Genomic DNA, 19,409 nt, shown 5'->3' with positions numbered 1-19,409 from the left:
AAGATCATGCTTGTAGTTGGATCTCTTTATTTGCAACATAACAATAATACAGTATCAATTAGTGAAGCATATCGGCATTTTTATATAATGATTTTATATAAAACTATGGAAAACACAAAGATGGCCAATTTATGATTCCAAATTTCAGTTAGAAATGATCTACAGTGATTTAGTTCCTGAATAATTATTATTTTTTTGTATTAAAGGAAAAATTTGAAAGATTTGACCATTAATCAAGAAGTTCTGTCAGCTGAGGATGTTATTAGACGGGAAGTCTTAGATTCTGATAAATTTGATTTTTCTGTAAGTATTTTACTCATAAGATGAAGATAAAAATGGAAAAAAATCAATAGTAGTTGTTTCCACATTCTAAATTGATTTTGCTTAAAATAAATGTTATAAAACTTAAAACACAATGCTTCTTACCACAGAGGATTTTTAAATTTGATTAAAGTAAAGTAAAGTAAAGTAATCTTTATTTAAAGTCGGGTTGCATATATATACAAAATAACAATGAACATGAGCTCTTAAGAGCTCTTTAACCGACTGATATTAATAAACAAAACATACATGTAATAACATCAGACACACATACAACACAAACATGCAAACAGACAGCACATATATATATTAATACATATATAGCACATGCAGAATAAAAGCTAAGCAAGATAGATTAAAACAAATGTCTAATATCAGCACATATACAGTAGCACATAGTATTTATATAACAGTAGCACATGCAAACTTAAACACTTTAAGCACAAACAAAAGACTGCATGCAGCTATAGCAAAGGTAATGCATAAGCAAAAGAAATAAATGGCTAAATAAAAAATAATGGCATTACTTTCACTGTTCTGAAGTTATGTCCCTTTATAAATGAAAAAAATGCTGAATTTGAGATATATTTAGAAGTAGAAAGGATACATTTTTCTTAAATTTTGGGATTTAAACATGTTATGTATTTATACACATCTATTGAAATTAATTAACACAGAACTATTTCAATAACAACAAAAAAAACGAGAATAATGTGGTTCCTAATTAATTTTCAATTATTGACATTACAAAAACTGACTTCCTCATCTTCACTGTTCTTATTTCAGAGTCCAATACCAGGTGGAGAGTTAGATACTAGTGGCTTTCAATTGACATCTACTGAAGTATGTGGTGATACTGAAACTGTCATTGATGGATATTGTGGTAAGTAGGGTAGATAACTGCTTTTACTTCTTGTTTAACATCAATTTAAAGTCTAAAATCACCTGAAATCTATGATAAAACTGTTTATACTGCCATCTATAATAGCTGTCCCACATCCACTAAGCTTTGACTTTTGTTAAGAATTAAAGCACTGCAGCAAAAACTGATGCTGGCATTGAAGAATATTGTGGTAAATAGGGGAGTTAACTCTTCTTGAAAGTTTTTGTGTTTTGGTCTGTTTTTCTTATACTATATGCAATAGGTCTACTATGTTTGGTGTATAGAATGATTGTAAGGTGTACATGTCTGCCTGGCATGGTTCATCTGACCTTGACCTCATTTTCATGGTTGATTGATCAATGTTTAATTAAATGTTGAGTTTATGTGACAGTTGTAATAAAGCTTTATATTTAGGACTATCAACATAATATCAATGATTAGTAAAGAAGACGAGACATTTCAGCCTGTGCACTCTTGTTGTCAAGTCTTAGTTAGTTGGTAGCAAAGAATAATGCCTGGGTTTTTTCTTGACATTCACAGGCATTGCTGTTCACTTTATAGACTCATTATTAGCTAATGTTGTGAGACATATAAAGAATTCTATTCAAATGTAGAATATTTATAATGGTATATTTTTTTAGTTAAGTGTGGACCAGGAACCTTCTTAAATACTACGACAAAGATCTGTGAGAGTTGTCCTATAGGCACATACACAACCAGTGATGGACAAACCCAGTGTCTAAAGTGTCCTGATGGATCAACTACAGAGACTGAAGGATTAAACAACCCTTCATTTTGTTACTGTAAGTTTACAAACTAAAACTGATATAATATTTGGAAAGCAAATATTGATATAATCTTCTAAACATCAAATATTTGAATGTAAACTGGTTATAAGCAAAATAGAATAGGAACATGATGATTGATTATTCTGGTTATTCAATTATGATTTTCAGGTAGATTTCCAACACTGGTGACAGATCTTAATTCATCTATTGTCGTAATCTAAATAGTACTCTTAATTAGAAAGAAGAAAAATACATTATTATAATTTCAGCTATATGTCCAGCTGGTCAGAGATATGATAGAGAGGATTCCAAGTGTGAAGATTGTGGTCTAGGCTACTACCAGGAGGAGGAAGGACAGTTTGTCTGTGATTGGTGTGGGCTGGGGAAAACCACAAAGGAAACAAATACAACATCAGTCAGCTTTTGTTATGGTAAGTAAGATGTGAAAGTCCTTTGTATGAAATGTGTTAAGGGCATACGATACAGTTACATGGGAGGTAATGACGTTGCTAACGTAAAATGTTATTTTTGCGACGTCAAACTGTGACATATTGGGAAAAGATGTATTTTTCAACTGATTTTTATCATTCAAACTATTCTAATTTGAAAACGAGTTCATGGACCCCTATTTTTCAAAACAGCAATTTGTTTCATTTTGCAGGGAGATTATGTGACCCAAATTTTATAAAACAGTAAATAGAGGATTTTTTTTAATTTTGATAACCATGCAGCAAAAAATGACGTATTTTCTTCAATTCATGAACATTTGATAAATATGAGTTATTTCTGAATAAAAAATGCTAATTTTTTAGAATACTTATAAAATGCAGAAACTACCGATTATTTAACAAAAAACAATTTGTGTTTATCTTTTATAACAAAAAAGTTATGTCTTTCTTTCGAAAAAGAAATTACCGCCACAAATCTGAATTTTGAGCAAATATACAAAATTTCGGACTCATTTTACTCAAAAAGTAGCACATAAAGGTATATTTTTTATTACATATTTGATTTAATCAGGTAAAATATAGCCTATATCCAAATGTTCACGAACTTGTAAATACAGGATCAAAACTGTATCGTATGCCCTTAAGAAAAAACACAAGAGGAACAAATACAGCCAGCTCTTGTTATGTTTAGGAAGATAATAATGAGATATAGTGGTATAGTCCTGTAAATGGTGTGCTTTGGGAAACACAGTAAGGGAAAGTCCTGTCAATTATGTGGTTTAGAGATAAACAGAAAAATAGTTTATATCTAGATAAATATTTACATGGATCATTGATAATAATGAGTTTATGTGAGATTTTTTGTAAAACCTTAGATCCTTAGATTTTTAACCAAAAATCTTCATGATCAATAAAGCTTGTGAAACGTTTTAGTATGTGCACTCTTATTGTAAATGATGCAAGTAGAGAAAGACTTAAACACTATTCCATTAAGTTATGTTAGTTCAGATACTACTGGTACACTTTTATTCTAGATAATTTATGATAGGTTAAACAATACCTTCTCAATATGGTTATGGTAAAATATGCAAACCATATATACAGTACTCGTACTTATAATGTAAAAATTTGCAATATTTTTTTTTCCATTTTAGATGTATGTCTACCTGGGAAACAATTATCCGCTAGTGGTGACTGTGTAGACTGTCCAGAGGGAACTTACAAGAATGTGGGATCTAAGTGTATTGCTTGTCCACCAGGAACCACCACCTTAGCTACAGGAGCAACACTACAGACAGATTGTAACATAAGTAAGTTCCATTTCAGGCTCAAAGATATACCAATGTCAGAGTAAAAGACCAATAGATTTTATTTATTCCCAAACAAAAATGAAAAGAACATATAAAAATACATTTCAAAATTTTTATTATGACCCGCTACAAAATCTTTTGCAGTTGAGCATGCCTGTCTTTTTTTTTACTGTAAAGCTAGATCCAAATTCTCTTTCATCCATAAAGTGTAAAATTGTTCATACTTCACCATGTCTTATCTTTATAGAGGCTTGTGAGGCTGGATACAAACGTCTTGGTACCGATACATGTGAGAAATGTCCGCTTGGTACATACCAGCCACAGAAATGGCAGACGTCATGTTTATCATGTGGTGGAGATCGTTATACAACTGACCAGGAGGCATCTACATCCAAAGATGATTGCAAATGTGAGTAAAGACTCTACGATAAGCTCTAGTATTTCACATTGGTTTAGACATTTACTTTATATTACATGAAAAATAATGTTTATGAGGAAAACTTTACTTTAAATCGTGATTTCTTTTAAAGGGATAATTCTCGATTTTTCACTTTTCATTTTATTATGTTCATAATACCATAAAAAACATATTCACCAAGTTTTATTTTGAAATGAAATCTAATAAAGGAGAAAATTAAGAATTATTAATTTTATTTCTTCAAACTTCCTGACTTATGTGACGTAGTTTAAGTCTTTAAGCATGCCGGGAGTGAAAATAATCTCATTTTAAATCTTAATCGTTAATCATCTTATAACTCTATTTAAAGCGCATCGACGACGTTTGGTGTAGCTATTAACCAACTAATAATAAAGATGGAACAGCGCTCATCTTGAAATTAGAATGTACGATTTATAGTTTAATATTTTCTGTAATGATTATAGTGATACAAGTAAATCGTATAAAATATTTTTTTATGAATTTTTTTTCTGACGAATATTTTGAACTAACATATATAACTGAAAGTGTTTTAAAAATGCATGTTTGTACTTTTTACCTTTTACGTCAGTCTAGTAAATATGTGCTGCTAGTACATTTACATAGTGTGCAAATACGGCCCGCAAATACAATGTGTATTGTACTTTGACACATACATAAAGTTACTACCTGTTGAATGCGTGGTTAAATTCAAGTTAATTAAAAGATTAACATTTTGTATCTTTTGATCTTTACTCGGTGAATTTAAGCCGTCACGTTTCACTTTTCTAGGTTTGAACAACATTTCGTATGAATGATAAACGGGGGAATCTTAATATTTTCCATGAGCTCAATTTAATTAAATATATTATTAACGCTGAATATTTCTGGTTAAAAAAATAAGAAATACTTAATTAATTTAATTGAATAAAGTTATAAATAATGATGTCCTTATAAACACGAGTAAATGAATTAAAAAAAAAAAAATAAGAATCGGTGACCTTCAATTTTTGAAATAGATAGTAATTACCAAATGCAGTTATATAATTGGGTCGTTCAAAGCAAAATATTCAGGAAGAAACGTCCTTATCAAAATAATTAAATTCTCACCACGTACTAATTCTTCAGCTATTTGAACGAGAATATCAAAAATGTTGACAGAAAATTGAAAGGCCAACTTTGTCTTATTTGAACGGAATTGAATAAGAACGATTTTTTTTTAATTCTTTGTGATTAAATTTTGCAATGAGCTTTCTATTTTATTTCAATCATTGTATGGTTTCAACCCCGAGGCCTTCAAAATCTAACATGAATACCCAGAGATTTGTTTGGATAACCTGGAATTCAAATAATGGAATCACCATTGTTATAAATACACACAAGCTAATCTAACTTTTAACTTCTACCTAAAATTTAGCCAAGATCAAAAGACGTCGAATTAACTTAATCAATTAACTTTTTCTCAATTCCTTGTTTTCTAATGATTGGAGCGTGGTTGTTTTTGTAAAAAGAAAAAAGTTTGATATATAAGCCTTTTTAATAAATCTATACTATAAGCTAAAATGTCTAGTTCAGAGAGTGAAAGTTCTGATGTATCCAGCTCCTAAGGTGAGACAAATTTTGACAAGTGTGGTCAATTTGGGTACATATTAGAACCGGAGTACACTGAAGAAGAACTCCAACAAATTGAAGCTGAAGAAACTTCTAGACAACAGGATATTATAAATAATCCTCGCAAGTTTGACACCAATTTGTGTTCATGTAAAAACTGTATAGTCATGCCATTGCCGGCGGAGTGTTTCTGCTGCCACGAATTTACGCTATTTGAAGAAAAAATGAATTTGGGTGAATGTGTCACTGAAAATACAGATTTTAGAATAGTTAGTCTAAACCCCGTTGTTCTTGAAAACAAGCTACATAAGTTTCCTGAGATACAAGCGCCATAGAGGGAGAGCTCCAGACGTACTTACTAACAGACAAAGCAGGCTTATGGCTTATCGTCAGTTTGTGTGTTGGGTCAGGAAAGGTCAACCACTTGGCAAGAAACACAGAATAACCCTACCGGCTTGTGTAGTTAATGTCATTAGAAAAGAGTTTCCATCGTTGGATGGGGTATACGAAGGATTCAAAGAATGTGAAAGTGACACTTCAGACTCTGAATAGTTCTAAAAACATTTTCACGATTAACCAATACAATTTTTCACAGAATGTTTCAGATTCATTTCATTATTTGTGTATTAATAAACCTATTTATGAACTATTTAATTTTGAGGTCTAATTTTATAGAGTTGCTTGTTGTATATATAAACATGAAGGTTTGGTATACCACAGTACCACGGAGCGTTGATATCATTTGACATGAGGTCCTCCCGAGATGTTTGTGGGGTTCTATTGGGCAACCTAAACCAGTTTTTCGATGATCTGTTTGTTTTTTTGTCTTTTGATCGTTTATTGGTTATGTTTTGTTATGACGTTGTCAGTGTGTTTTTTAATACTAAATATGACTTCCCGTTTTGGTACCTTCTGCCTTTTAACAAACAAGACCTTGAAACTGAACATTGGAAATGTATCATTCTACTACACAATGCAACAAGTTTGTAAGAGAACATGCCACTCTGTCTTTTTTTTGTTCATTGGTTAGGCCGTTATTTTTTTGTTGGATTTTTTTATTCTTCATATTTGTGATTTCTTGGTCTTTTTCAGCTGACTAGGCATCTCATTGTTGAAGGCCATACGGTGACCTGTAGCTACTAATTTCTGTGTTATTTGGTCTCTTGTGGAGAGTTATCTCATTGGCAATCATACCACATCTTCTTTTTTTATATCTAAATGTTTGTAATTATATCGTTTATGGTTGCTATACTGCTTACACGTTTTGGATAGACAACAGAGTTTGAAGTACTTCATACAGGTTTATTTTTTTTGACACAATCTTTTTTCAATAAATCATCCTACAACAGCTTAAAAACTGGAAATGCCCACCGATTTCGCGGGTGTGTTTTAGTGTTGCGAAAATCTTATATTGAAAAAATGACAACTCATTTGAATTATTGAATGTACATGTACAGAGAGACAAACGAATACCGTATCTAGAGACAACCACAAACTAAGTATCATCTTAGTGTCATAATTGCGCATGCTTGTCTCTTCACATACAAGTAAACGCAAATTTCCTAAGTGCAAAATATTTCGTAAATGCGCCCGCTTATATCGGAAATAGGACAAGAAAGTATAAGATCGTCATCCATAATTCTCGGTTAAATTCTCTAGGATTTACTCCAAACAATGTTGTAAAATGATTAAGTTTTCTTTTTCTTAAATTATTCATTACAACTCAAGACCATAACTTTAACTAAACATTTGATAACCAAATAAAACAATCTGACAAAAAAACAAATAAAACAATGCATTTGAAGTGAGACATGTAGTTGGAACCCTCCTTTTTAATGTGACTGGATCCATCCCGAAAAGTAAATCTCTTGTACAATTGAAAATTCAAAAAGAAATCATTTTACATGGTACGTGTACAGTACTAGATAATCTTCTACACATTAATTTTGAAGCCGAAGTCAAAATTATTAATTTACGGTGTTATTGTTTCTGTCTTTGCACATGTCAGAATTATTCAGCCTGTGGATATAAATTTTAACTCTTAACTTCATATTTGGACGGATTTGTGTATTTCAATCATATTAGGGGCATACATTGTTAACAGGATGTATAATACACCTGACTATACTTTTGATGGCACTTTTACCTGTGCACACCTGGGTAAAACAGCTGGGTCCGGAATTGTGTAATGTCACCAGTATATTAGCCTGCAGGAAATATCTAGAATACCTGAATGTGACACTATTACACAACCTCTGGCAATAATTCAAAAGATCGTCAGTTTTCATATTAGAGTAAAGTACCCGAAATGAATAAAATATATTACAGAAAAAAGACTATTTTTGCATAGTATTTTCGAAAAAAATCATAAGAATAATTATATGCTTTAACAACTTCCAAATTAATGCCCACCCACTAGATGTATTCCTATCATAAATATAGTAAGAAAAATTACTCCTACCATTGACAATAAATCATTACAAATTTCGTTAGCCTAGCTGTCGACATTTTATATCCCGAAACTGCTTAGCCTTAACTTGTAGGACCACGCAACTGGGTTGACCTAGTAGACAAATAAAAAGCATAACAAGGGGGTGGTAAGATCTATTAAGTTTCCGTTTCCACACGAATCGGGGAAGACATACGCTCCCATATACCCATCACCCTTTCAACCTTTTCTATGGGGCAATATGGAAACTGCGGGAAAGGGGGGAGGGGTTAAACAGCATCTGTAATTATACTACATGTAAATAAAGTCTTATTTTTAAACCTTTATTATTTTAAGCAAATGAACCTTTAAATTATTTACGTAATTTTTATTTTTTTATGTATACATACGTTTTTTTTGCACCTAATAAAAAATTATACTTCATTGAACTTGTGAATTTACGACAGAAAGTCACAAAACAAAACGCCATATATAATTCAGTTTCGAGTTTATTTTTCTTAAAACGAGTAAACGCATAAATTAATTAATTCTTAATGCTTCAAAATGGTCTGCACACACTTTCTTGAACTTGTTGTGAGTGAAGGTGGTTGGTGTTAGGTTTAGGTTAATCATCCACGTCTGGTACAAATCTTTTTTTTGCAGGATCTGGGAAAGTGTGTAAGCTTATGCCATGGGAACTCCGAGTTGAACATCTGTACGCTTGACAAGTCATTTTGATACTGAATATACGATATGCCATGCTTGTTTTTTCGCTTTGTGGTATTCAGATATTTTATTCAAATATACTCACCACGTGACAATTTGTATCGGAGATGCCGTCAAAATGGCGATAAGTCGAGAAGTGATAGTGGGATTTTGATTTTGATTTTAATCACTCATCTAGAAGAATTGAACAATAATTTCAACAAATCTATGATTATTTATATCAAATAAACATAATATAAAATTTTCATTTTTTTGCGAAGTTTCCCTTTAATGCTTCACTGGTAAAAATAAGTGAGATGTTGCCACTATACTTATGTTTCGCTGTCAAAAATCTTTGTTCCAGAAAACAATTTTACCTTGATTTGCCTTGCTAAAAAACATTTTAAAGCTGCTTTTGACATGCAGAGAGATAGAGTGACTTTTATAAAACTGTTCAGAAACTTCACCAATTGTTGTGTTGTACTTATAAATGAAGCATTTGTATTACAAGTATGTCTGTTTATTTTGTACTTTAGATTTTTGTCCTTCTGGCTACGAAGCTGTTGTATCATCATGTGTGCCTTGCTTGGAAGGATTCTTTAAAGACAATACTGACAGTATATATGGGAAATGTAAACAATGTCCGTATCAAACAACAACTGTTAATATTGCCTCTAAGTCATTGAAAGATTGCTCTGTATGTAAGTTATTTGTTGTTTTGATTTTTGAAATTTTTCCAGATCAAAAACTATTATTTGATATTTTCACAATGTATTACTTGAAAGTGATGTGAAAGCTATTCTGTATTTGTGAAAAAAACGGAAATAATTGTTTTCATTTTCATAAACAAATCAGGTCAAAATTTTGATAATAATGTAAATATTGTAAATGATGTTTCACAGTAAATATTAAATGATTTAATGAAGTGATCATTTGCTATTATAACTTTACAAATAAGGATACTAAATATACAATATGTATCTAGTGAACATTTTGAAATAGAATTTATTTATTTACACTTATTTATCAGTAGTTCTCATGGATTTACTCTATATTTATAGTTAATTGTCCTCCTGGATACAGTTCGGACACATTGGGTACCAGATGTGAAATATGTCCGTTAGGAACCTATCAACCCCACCATAATGAGACTACCTGCTACCCATGCAGTACTCCACTAAGTACAGCACAAACTGGATCAACTGATATTCAACAGTGTTTAAGTATGGCTTTTTATTTCATTATAAACAGTTTTCATGATAAACAAAAGCTTTTGACACAATTTGAATTCTACTTTTAATAAAAGTTAGTTCTCTCTATAGCTTTGAAAATTTCCAGACCAGTTATAACAGGGTTATGTTGTCTCTCTCTCAGAATATTTTTGGTACACTCTCTCACTCTCTTAATATTTGTTTGGCGCTCTTTTTTTCAAATATATTTTATTTTTCAGATTACTGTCCCCCTGGACAAGAGAGACATCCAGATGCTTTATGTTATGACTGTGGTATTGGTTTCTATAAACATAATAATGATAATTACTTCATGCCTTGTACAGCTTGTCCTGATGACTACACAACATTTGGGGCAAAATCTACTTCTATATCACAATGTACTATGAGTAAGTAGTTACTTTTAATTCAGAAACTATTACAAGGTTTTAATTATTGCGAATAATTCAACAGACTAACTGAGTATCCCAGTGATAAGAACTCACATTTAGAAATCTTAAACATATATTTAAATTTAACTTTCCCTGTCATCGTTATAATAATTCTCAAATTTTGTTGATCATAACTGCCAACCTTTGAAACCTCTTAAGAAGGCAATCTCCCTCTCAGCTGTCATAACTGTGTGTATATAGTATTAGTAATTTAACATAACCTATGTTTATTTATAATTGTTTTTAACATTCAAATTAATACTTTTGTGATAGGAATGTTTGCATTACAAAAAGGACAGGATAATCACAATTGCAACATTGTATTTTAAAATACTCAGTATTTTACAGGAAAGTGTATGCCTGGTTCTAAGAGAAAAGACGACAACACAGGTTGTATTCCTTGTCCTGCAGGAACTTACCAGGACTTACCATACCAGACAACATGTAAACAATGTCCAGAATATAGCTACTCAAGGAGAGAAGGAGCTTTTAGTATAACACAATGTGAAAGTAGGTTTCTATGATTAAAGAAAAAAGGCTGTATTTGCTTAGAACAGAAGTTATGTTAGATTGGATTAAGATAATAAATATGTATAATTTATCCTCAGATATTTGAGGGGACTGGGTGGCTGTGTGGTTTTAACTACAGTAATTACAAATCTCAGTGGCTGTGTGGCAGAGTGATTAAGTAGTTTATTCCAACAGTAATGATAAGCCTTTCAACACTAAGGTTGTGAATTCAAACGGTGTGTTGTACTTTGATCTTGACTTGGATTGTCCTCTAGGTGAATTCTGGCTCCCTCCTGCAGAAACAAGGAGCCATGTAGTTGTTAAAAAATGCTGGAAGTACCAGGATTATAATTTAGTACGCCAGATGCGCGTTTCATCTACATAAGACTCATCAGTGACACTCGTATTAAAATAGTTATAAAGCCAAACAAGTACAAAGTTGAAGAGCATTGAGGATCCAAAATTTCGAAAAGTTGTGCCAAATAGGGCCAAGGTAATCTAGAACCAACCAGTCTTAAGTTTTTGATGGAATTAGTCATAGCCTATGATCATTCTGTTCATGTATAATTTTTGGCCTGGCCTAACTGACATGTCAGAATAGTTATATAATGGTGATTATTTCCAATTTTATGACAGCTACATGTCCTTCTCTTTAACAAAGTTCTGTTACTGACATACTTTCATTTTAATACCCCCTCATTTTAAATAACAGATGAGTGGTAATTTTAGTAGATAGGACCGTTTTCCATAAATGTTAGGTATGAAGGCGGCAAATATGAATACCTTGGACAAGTTTTCTTGTCAAATTGTAAGATGACACCTTATTGGAGCTTTTAAATCATGTTTCACATAGTTTTATAGAATAAGCATTTATCCAATAAGATCTAGTTTATCAAAAAGGGGATATTATTTGTTTCATAAATGTTTGTAGGTTACTGTGATCCAGGTTATGAGAAGGACATTAATAATCAATGCTCTCCATGTGGAATAGGATACTACAAAAACAATGATTTTGACAAGTTTTTGAAATGTACACCATGCCCAGTGGACCGTATTACACCATCAATTGGATCTATATCTATTGACCAGTGCACCAGAGGTTTGTATGGAAAACAAAGCTGAGCACACATAATAATTAGATTCTTGACCATTATTATGGGGGTCTCATTGGGGGGGGGGTTCCAATCCCGGATCAAGCTTATAGTTTTGTCCGTTTTCCGTATCCAGCTTACACTATGTAAGTAAGCAATTCTCATTTCTTGTTTTCACGACACAATAATATGTCTTTCACGTGTAACGCTTACAAAAAATGGGCAATCCCGTGTCACGCTTAGACCCCAATGAGACCCACTATGATACATGTATTATGAATAGGATGAATACAGACCATCAAAGCTTATCTCCTTACATCAATATTTTAGCCAATAGAAGTTGTCTTATATTCAAAAATCAGAATAACCAGAAAAGTTTGCATACAAGCACATCCAGATATATGTACTTGTATGTTGATGCATATTTTTATTAATGCCTTATACTGCATGTGTTAATTACATTCAAAGTTTTAGATAAAGTTTATAACTTTCATTACACTGTTTTTGTTGAGACTTTCATTCTGCAAAAATATAATAAAGGGGACATTACTGGAATGCTACTGTAATACAGTAAATTCAGAAATTTTTGCAATCATTTATTATTGCGATTTTGTCATTTTAGCCTTAAATGCAATTTTGATTTTTTCCATTTTGAGAAAAATCCTGTTTAGTTCATATAAATAAAAACCTCGCAATGTTTTCCAAATTTACAGTTATCTATAAGTATTAGTTGTTGCATTAGAACAGCAATTGTTGTGTCATTTCCATTAGAGTCATTGTAATTTTTGTTACACAGGTAACTGTTTACCTGGATATAGGATAGAGAGAAGTGGATGTCAAATCTGTCCGATAGGTTCTTACCAAAGTCTTCAATGGCAAAATGAATGTATCCCTTGTCCTCTACATAAATCTACAATGTTTGCTGGATCTACAGACTTCAATGATTGTATTTGTAAGTAGAAATATATAGAGATTACAGCAAAATACCTGGAGTGTGTAGGTAAAGGTTATATATCTTTGGTCATCTTGCTTGCTAGTGTATTTGTAAGTAGAAATATATAGAGATTACAGCAAAATGTCTGGAGTGTGTAGGTAAAGGTTATATCATTTGACATTCCTCAGAGTTCAGTATTTTTGTGTTTTTACTTTTGATTGTATTTGTAAGTAGAAATATATAGTGATTAGAGCAAAATGTCTGGAGTGTGTAGGCAAAGGTTATATCTTTGGTTAGCCTGCTTGCTTGCTAGCTGAACCTTGTAGTCATTATAAGTTTAGCCATACTACCCTCTGTTAAGAGAAGACTAGTCCAACAGATTACCAATGTCTCTGTCTGTAGGAATACACTACTCAGAAAGGATGATACAATACCTTTCCTGATAATGATTTCACAGTTAATCAAGCAAGCAAGTTAACCTTTACCTACACACTCTGGACATTTTGCTGTAATATCAACTGTCTGGTTATTCTGTTTAATTGACATAGGTTATTTAAGAAATAATTCATGGGGGCTTGAATATATCATTATTTTACCACGGGTTGGCCCTTTATGACAAATATTTTACCCTGAGCGATAGCGAGGGGTAAAATATCGGCATAAAGGGACAACCCGTGGTAAAATCTAGATATATTCAAGCCCCCATGAATTATTTCGATTCTAATAGGACAAATACGGCAATTGTTTTGGATCGAAGCGCTCTAGGTGGAGGCCATTATTTGCCGTTCTCACAAATTAACTCACTTTTAGATTGGCGTAAAAGAACAGAGCAAACAGAAAAAGTGACATGCTCAAACTATTCACAAAACTTATTTAGATAGATTTGGATGGATTTAAATGATAATTAACTTATATGTCTTCTGTGTATAAAAAAAATGGGCGTATACCACATTTTAGCATCGTTTGTTGACGTTTCCTTGTTGTGATGATTTTCGTTATCAGAAGCGTGTATTTTCCCGTAAAATGCTAAAATTATAAAGTCATCATTCTATGACGTCGGGTACTTCATTCATAAAAAAACATATGACGTGGGAATACGATCGGAACAGCCAATGCAATATATTCATATTTTACCACGGATGTGTACTCAAAGCGTTTGAAGGACGTCATGTTAGAATAGATATTATAGTTCTCCTTTGTAATTTATATGAAGATTAACTGATTCCGTAATTTACCAAATCAGTTAAAACAAAATATAAAGACCAATGCTCTTTTGGTGACTTGAGAAACACCGGTATCACTCAGATTACATTTCTACCTTGACAGGCAAGTTTGTATTTAGCCTATAAAGTACTTATTTATCCTTGAGAATTGAAAGGTCGGTTTATCCCATTCATACAATAGTTGATAAATTTGGCTTCATGTCATTTACCTTGTCCAAAATTAAGGTCACTTTATTGTTATTGTGATATTGTTTAAGTACAAAAGAACCCTATATTCATATTCTGACCAATACTTAAACTTTGTGCATCTTGATTTACTTGTTTAAAATATGTTTAGTTAAAAAGATAAATTTCAGGGTTATTTAGGCCTTTTAATTGCTTATTTTTTTTTACATGCTTGATTTTATAGAAATAGACTATGCTTGCAGGTTATCTATTACACTGTCTTGTATTTTGTGAACACCAAATCTGACAGATTATTATTTAGTTGCAAAATATTTTAAATGAGAAATGATTTTTTTTCTTTCTTTAAATGTGCATTGAAGGTTAGAATAATCTTAATCAGTCGGAAACCAGGTTGAAATAGAACAAAAGAATTGAAGCTCTTTGTTAGAGAAGGCGATAAATGTTTACTGTATTGTTTACTATAGTGACCATTTTTTTTAAAAGTTAATTGAAACAAACAAAATTGCAATTGTCTTCTCAATTACGAGCTGTTTTATTTTAAAAACACCATTTGCATAAGTTTTCAATTTATCTAGTAGAGTTGGGTGCTCATTTTCGCCACTTCTTTCCATGTTTTCTACAGTTTATGTTCAGGTCTAAATGTTTTTGAAGTATACTGATATTTCTATATGAAGATAACTTCAAATGCAAAATATACTTAAGCTTGAAAACCGGTTTGTTTTAAGAAAATCATCTGAAAAGTTAGATTAAAGGGTGTTTGTAATTTCCGGATGTTTTGTCAATTGGGGACACATATTCGCCGTTTTTACACATCTATTTAAAACCAAATAACCGCAGCTTTTAACAATTTTTATCAAATCAATTGCATTATAGATGAATAGCAGACATTTCAAAGGTATACAGAATTCAAAATTAGGGCATTCAGTCAAATATTTACTTAGAAATACTTCTTTGAAATCGTGTTTTTTATTCAGGAAATTGTCCGAAAATCGTTGTCCGTTTTTCGGTCATTTTCGGTAGGAGCCGCAATTTTGTCTCAGTTTAAAAAAATATTATATTTGTTATAAAAATATAATTTACGGGTACATTTCTTCCATTTCAGCCATCCTTTGAAGTTTTTACACCTCAAAATCCTTAAACGGCGAAATTGTGTCCCCGGCGAAAATGAGCACCCCACTCTACATAGTTAAACAGACCAATTAGATTTCAGGTCGACGACATGGGTATCTTTCAAGTTGGATGAAGAAAATGCATAACCTCCGATTTTTTTGAAAAAATTACCATGGACGGAAAACATATCAATCTATTAGTTCAGTAATTTTCGTGTCTGCCCTTCCATTATGTGACTGAAGAAAAAATTCCAAAAAAATGGGTAACAATTGTATTGAAAAGAGAAAATCGAGTACACCTTTTTATGTTAGGACGTGTTTGAGTTGAGTATTTTGTCTTGATATCGAACAAAGTAAGAATATTTCATACATCGTCTTGCTTCAGATTCTATCATTCTTATATATTAAAGCTACAGGTTGACTTTATAACACAAAAAAATCACAGTACTAAAAGATGAAATATATGGGTCAAGTGAAATACTTATCTAATGAGTCACAAAAACAGAGAAGGTGTGTTCGAATAGCTATTTTTTTACTGAAAGTACTTGACGACAGTCTTACAAGTTGGATAATGAAAATGCATATCTTCGAAAAATTCTTACTTTTTGTGTGTGATAATTAGGGTTTATAGTCTGCATACACTAAAAAAATCTAGTCTGCCCTTCCACGAAATATTTAATTAGAATTTTTTTAAATGTTTATGAATTTTCGAAAATTCCACCTGACAACTGATTAGACAATAGTTTTAAGTTGAATCAATGCAGAAAAGATCATTAACTGATGCTCATTAGCTAGTTGATACGTTTGTCTTTTAAAATATGACTGACATATAAGGATCGCAATGGTGCAATGTGGATAAATTTATGGTTTCCAAGAGCAAAGTTGGTAGCGCGTCATCCCTACAAAGGCTTCTATTTCTACTATTTTTAAAATGACCTGGCGTTATGGGGAGATAATTTTGACGAAGTAGAATCCTGACTGTAATGTGAACAAGAATAAAATCTTGGTCTCCCCAAAAAAAACCATCAACCAGGATATAAAATTCCAAATATTAATTTATTATACTAATATCAGTTCATATAGAATAGATTATATTGATTTCTATAAACTGGAAATCTCAAGCCACTGTTTTGCATTTTTACAATGTAGGTCATGTCCCAACAGAAAATCAATTAATATGACAGTATGATGTACTCTTAGCACAAACACTTAAGGTCACTGTGAAATAGACATCTAGGATGAGAAACAGTCAGTTATACCAAACCAGTTTGACTAGATGTCTAGTTTAAAACCAGTTTGACTAGTATCTAGTTTTAAGTCTTGGAATAACAATGATGTGTCCTATATTTTAACAATGTAAATAGAACGAGGACCTGCATGGGTTTTTATTAATATCTGTATTCTTTAAATTTTTAGGGCATTTTTTTTTAAATAACTCATTCTGTAAAATTCTCATGAAAATCTACTATTTAGTTTTTCTGTTACAAGATTATTGATCAATTATGTACATTGATCATTATATTATCAGTTTTACATTACAGTTACCCAAGTTACCTTTTCAAGATATTTTGCACAGTTATTCTTTATACTTTTGCACCACATTATTCTCTTTTCTTTATTTTGTTGTTCATTTTCTCTATTCTCTATTTTTGTTGTTGCTTTTACATGTATTCTTTATTCTGTTTACCCCATTCTGATCCTCATAGGTAAACTTCTATTGTATGAATGGGATAAACTGACCTTTCAATTCTCAAGGCTAAATAAGTATTTTATAGGCTAAATACAAACTTATCTGTCAAGGTAAAATTGTAATCTGAGTGATACCGGTGTTTCTCAAGTCACCATAACACAAGTGATAAACAAGTGAAATACGAAAATTAAAAAAATCCTGATATAGGAAGGAACAGGGTAAACAAATTTAGCACATAAATACATATTTTCATTGTTTTGTGATGGGATAATTTTAAAATAAATTCAAAATTAGGATATGATCCAGATTTGATGGTTTATTGAATATGGAAACGCGAAGAGTGGGGCATGATAAAAAAAGTTGTTGTTTTAATACTTTTTTGTAGATGCTTCTTTAAATGTTTGATTTGAATTTTCAATTGTAGTTACTTGTGATCCTGGATATGAAGATTCATTTGGTGGCTGTGTCAAATGTCAGATAGGATATTTTAAATCGGAGAAGAGAGCCACTAGTTGTACAAAGTGTCCTAATGGAATGATTACATCAGACTTTGCGTCCACCAGTTTCATGGACTGTAATATACGTAGGTTTAATATTACTATATTTTCAATACCTTGCTATATCAGTAGTTTTTATAGCTCGCAACGAAGATGTCAGTGCCATATAGTTTTACCCTTGTTCGAAATTCTGTAATTCTGAAATTCCGTAATTAGGTCATTCCGTCATTTAGCAACAAACCATTACAGTTTTTTTCTAAACGCCTTCAGATAATGGGCTGATTTATGGTATGTGAGTGAACCATGATGAGTTACAGATCAAGTTTACGCTTTGTTCTGCTCTGGTAATTTTTTCTGGGTATTTATAAACGATCACAAACCATTCTTAGGTAAATTATACAATTCGATGTTATTTAAGAAGTTTATTTGTATTTTGATGAGTTACAGATCAAGTTTACGCTCTGTTCTGCTCTGGTAATTTTTTCGTGAAAATATAGGCTTTGGACTTTAATAAATTGTTGAAAATCACAATTATACTGACCTTTTTTCTAAATGCTTTCAGATACTGGGTTGATATTTGATATGTTAGCTAACCATGATGAGTTACAGATCAAGTTTAATTTTCATTCCCTTCCGCTAATTTTTGACAAAAAAAATTGTTGAAAATCACAGTTATACAGACTTTTTTTCTATATGCCTCCACATTTTGAGCTTAATTTTAAGTCTACCATCATATTTCTGTCCACATGTGTCATTGAAATTGCAGATTTTTTAACGTTTGAGACGGGGCCATTTGTGTCGCTTTGACACATCTAGTCAGTACAATGAATTCTACTGAGCAATATTTGGATCATTTTGATGTTGTTTTTCCTATATATGTTTTTTATTTGACAAATGTTACAAAGCTAATAAGAATACTGTTAACCAATCAATTTCACATATACTTTATTTCATTTGTTAAACTCTTTTAGCCTACTTTGAGGAAATTTAACTTCCTGATTTGTAAGATTTCTCATAAGGAAAGATCCAAATTTATAAAAGTTGTGAAAATAGATGAATCCTGAAAATTAATTAGTTCACAGTATCTTTTTGTTTTGCTTTTAGCTGACTGTCCTGCAGGATATAAGATTGTAAATAGATGTACGAATACCAACTGTGCTAGACAGTGTGAAGTATGTGGATACGATTATTACCAACCATCCACCAGACAACATGATTGTATACCTTGTGGCATTGGATATACTACATTTGAACTACAAAATGCACAGACTAGATTACACTGTAAACGTATGTGTTTGGGTTAAATGGTAGTATGGAGCTTGTATGAATTATAGAAAGACATGTATATATTTTAAACTGTTTACTATACTGATTAGAGACGTTATCCATATAAAAGATTACACTTATGGAGGGTCAGGGCTGGCTCAAACCTTGAAATTTAAATTTACTTTTATAATATAAGGTAACTACAGAATGTTAAAGAATATTATAAAAATAATAGATACAAAATCAACAAATTTTAGTAAATTTTACAAGTGTGGATGCCATTATGACGTTTTAATAATATACTTTACAAAAAAAAATCTTAATTTTGCCTGT

General features: G+C 31.6%; 1 protein-coding gene across 2 annotated transcripts in view; it reads left to right on the top strand.

Moving 5' to 3' along the window:
* Positions 1-19,409, top strand: part of LOC134725804 (uncharacterized) — a 145,342-nt gene that overhangs the window by 111,595 nt on the left and 14,338 nt on the right. For both annotated transcript variants that reach the window (XR_010108602.1, XM_063589972.1), the window contains exons 54-67: positions 207-303; positions 1,108-1,204; positions 1,846-2,007; positions 2,262-2,423; positions 3,596-3,751; positions 3,999-4,160; positions 9,447-9,611; positions 9,972-10,133; positions 10,361-10,528; positions 10,919-11,080; positions 12,012-12,179; positions 12,968-13,123; positions 17,738-17,896; positions 18,915-19,097. Coding sequence is in view for 1 of the 2 variants with exons in the window: in XM_063589972.1 (XP_063446042.1) it covers positions 207-303; positions 1,108-1,204; positions 1,846-2,007; positions 2,262-2,423; positions 3,596-3,751; positions 3,999-4,160; positions 9,447-9,611; positions 9,972-10,133; positions 10,361-10,528; positions 10,919-11,080; positions 12,012-12,179; positions 12,968-13,123; positions 17,738-17,896; positions 18,915-19,097 (2,159 nt within the window). In the remaining variant the exon portion in view is untranslated. The remainder of the gene's footprint in view (positions 1-206; positions 304-1,107; positions 1,205-1,845; positions 2,008-2,261; positions 2,424-3,595; positions 3,752-3,998; positions 4,161-9,446; positions 9,612-9,971; positions 10,134-10,360; positions 10,529-10,918; positions 11,081-12,011; positions 12,180-12,967; positions 13,124-17,737; positions 17,897-18,914; positions 19,098-19,409) is intronic.

The sequence above is a fragment of the Mytilus trossulus genome, chromosome 7 (assembly GCF_036588685.1).
Source record: "Mytilus trossulus isolate FHL-02 chromosome 7, PNRI_Mtr1.1.1.hap1, whole genome shotgun sequence".
NCBI classification, from domain to species: Eukaryota; Metazoa; Mollusca; class Bivalvia; order Mytilida; family Mytilidae; genus Mytilus; species Mytilus trossulus.
Note: the sequence above shows the minus strand (reverse complement) of the source record. Positions and strands in the feature narration are given on the sequence as shown.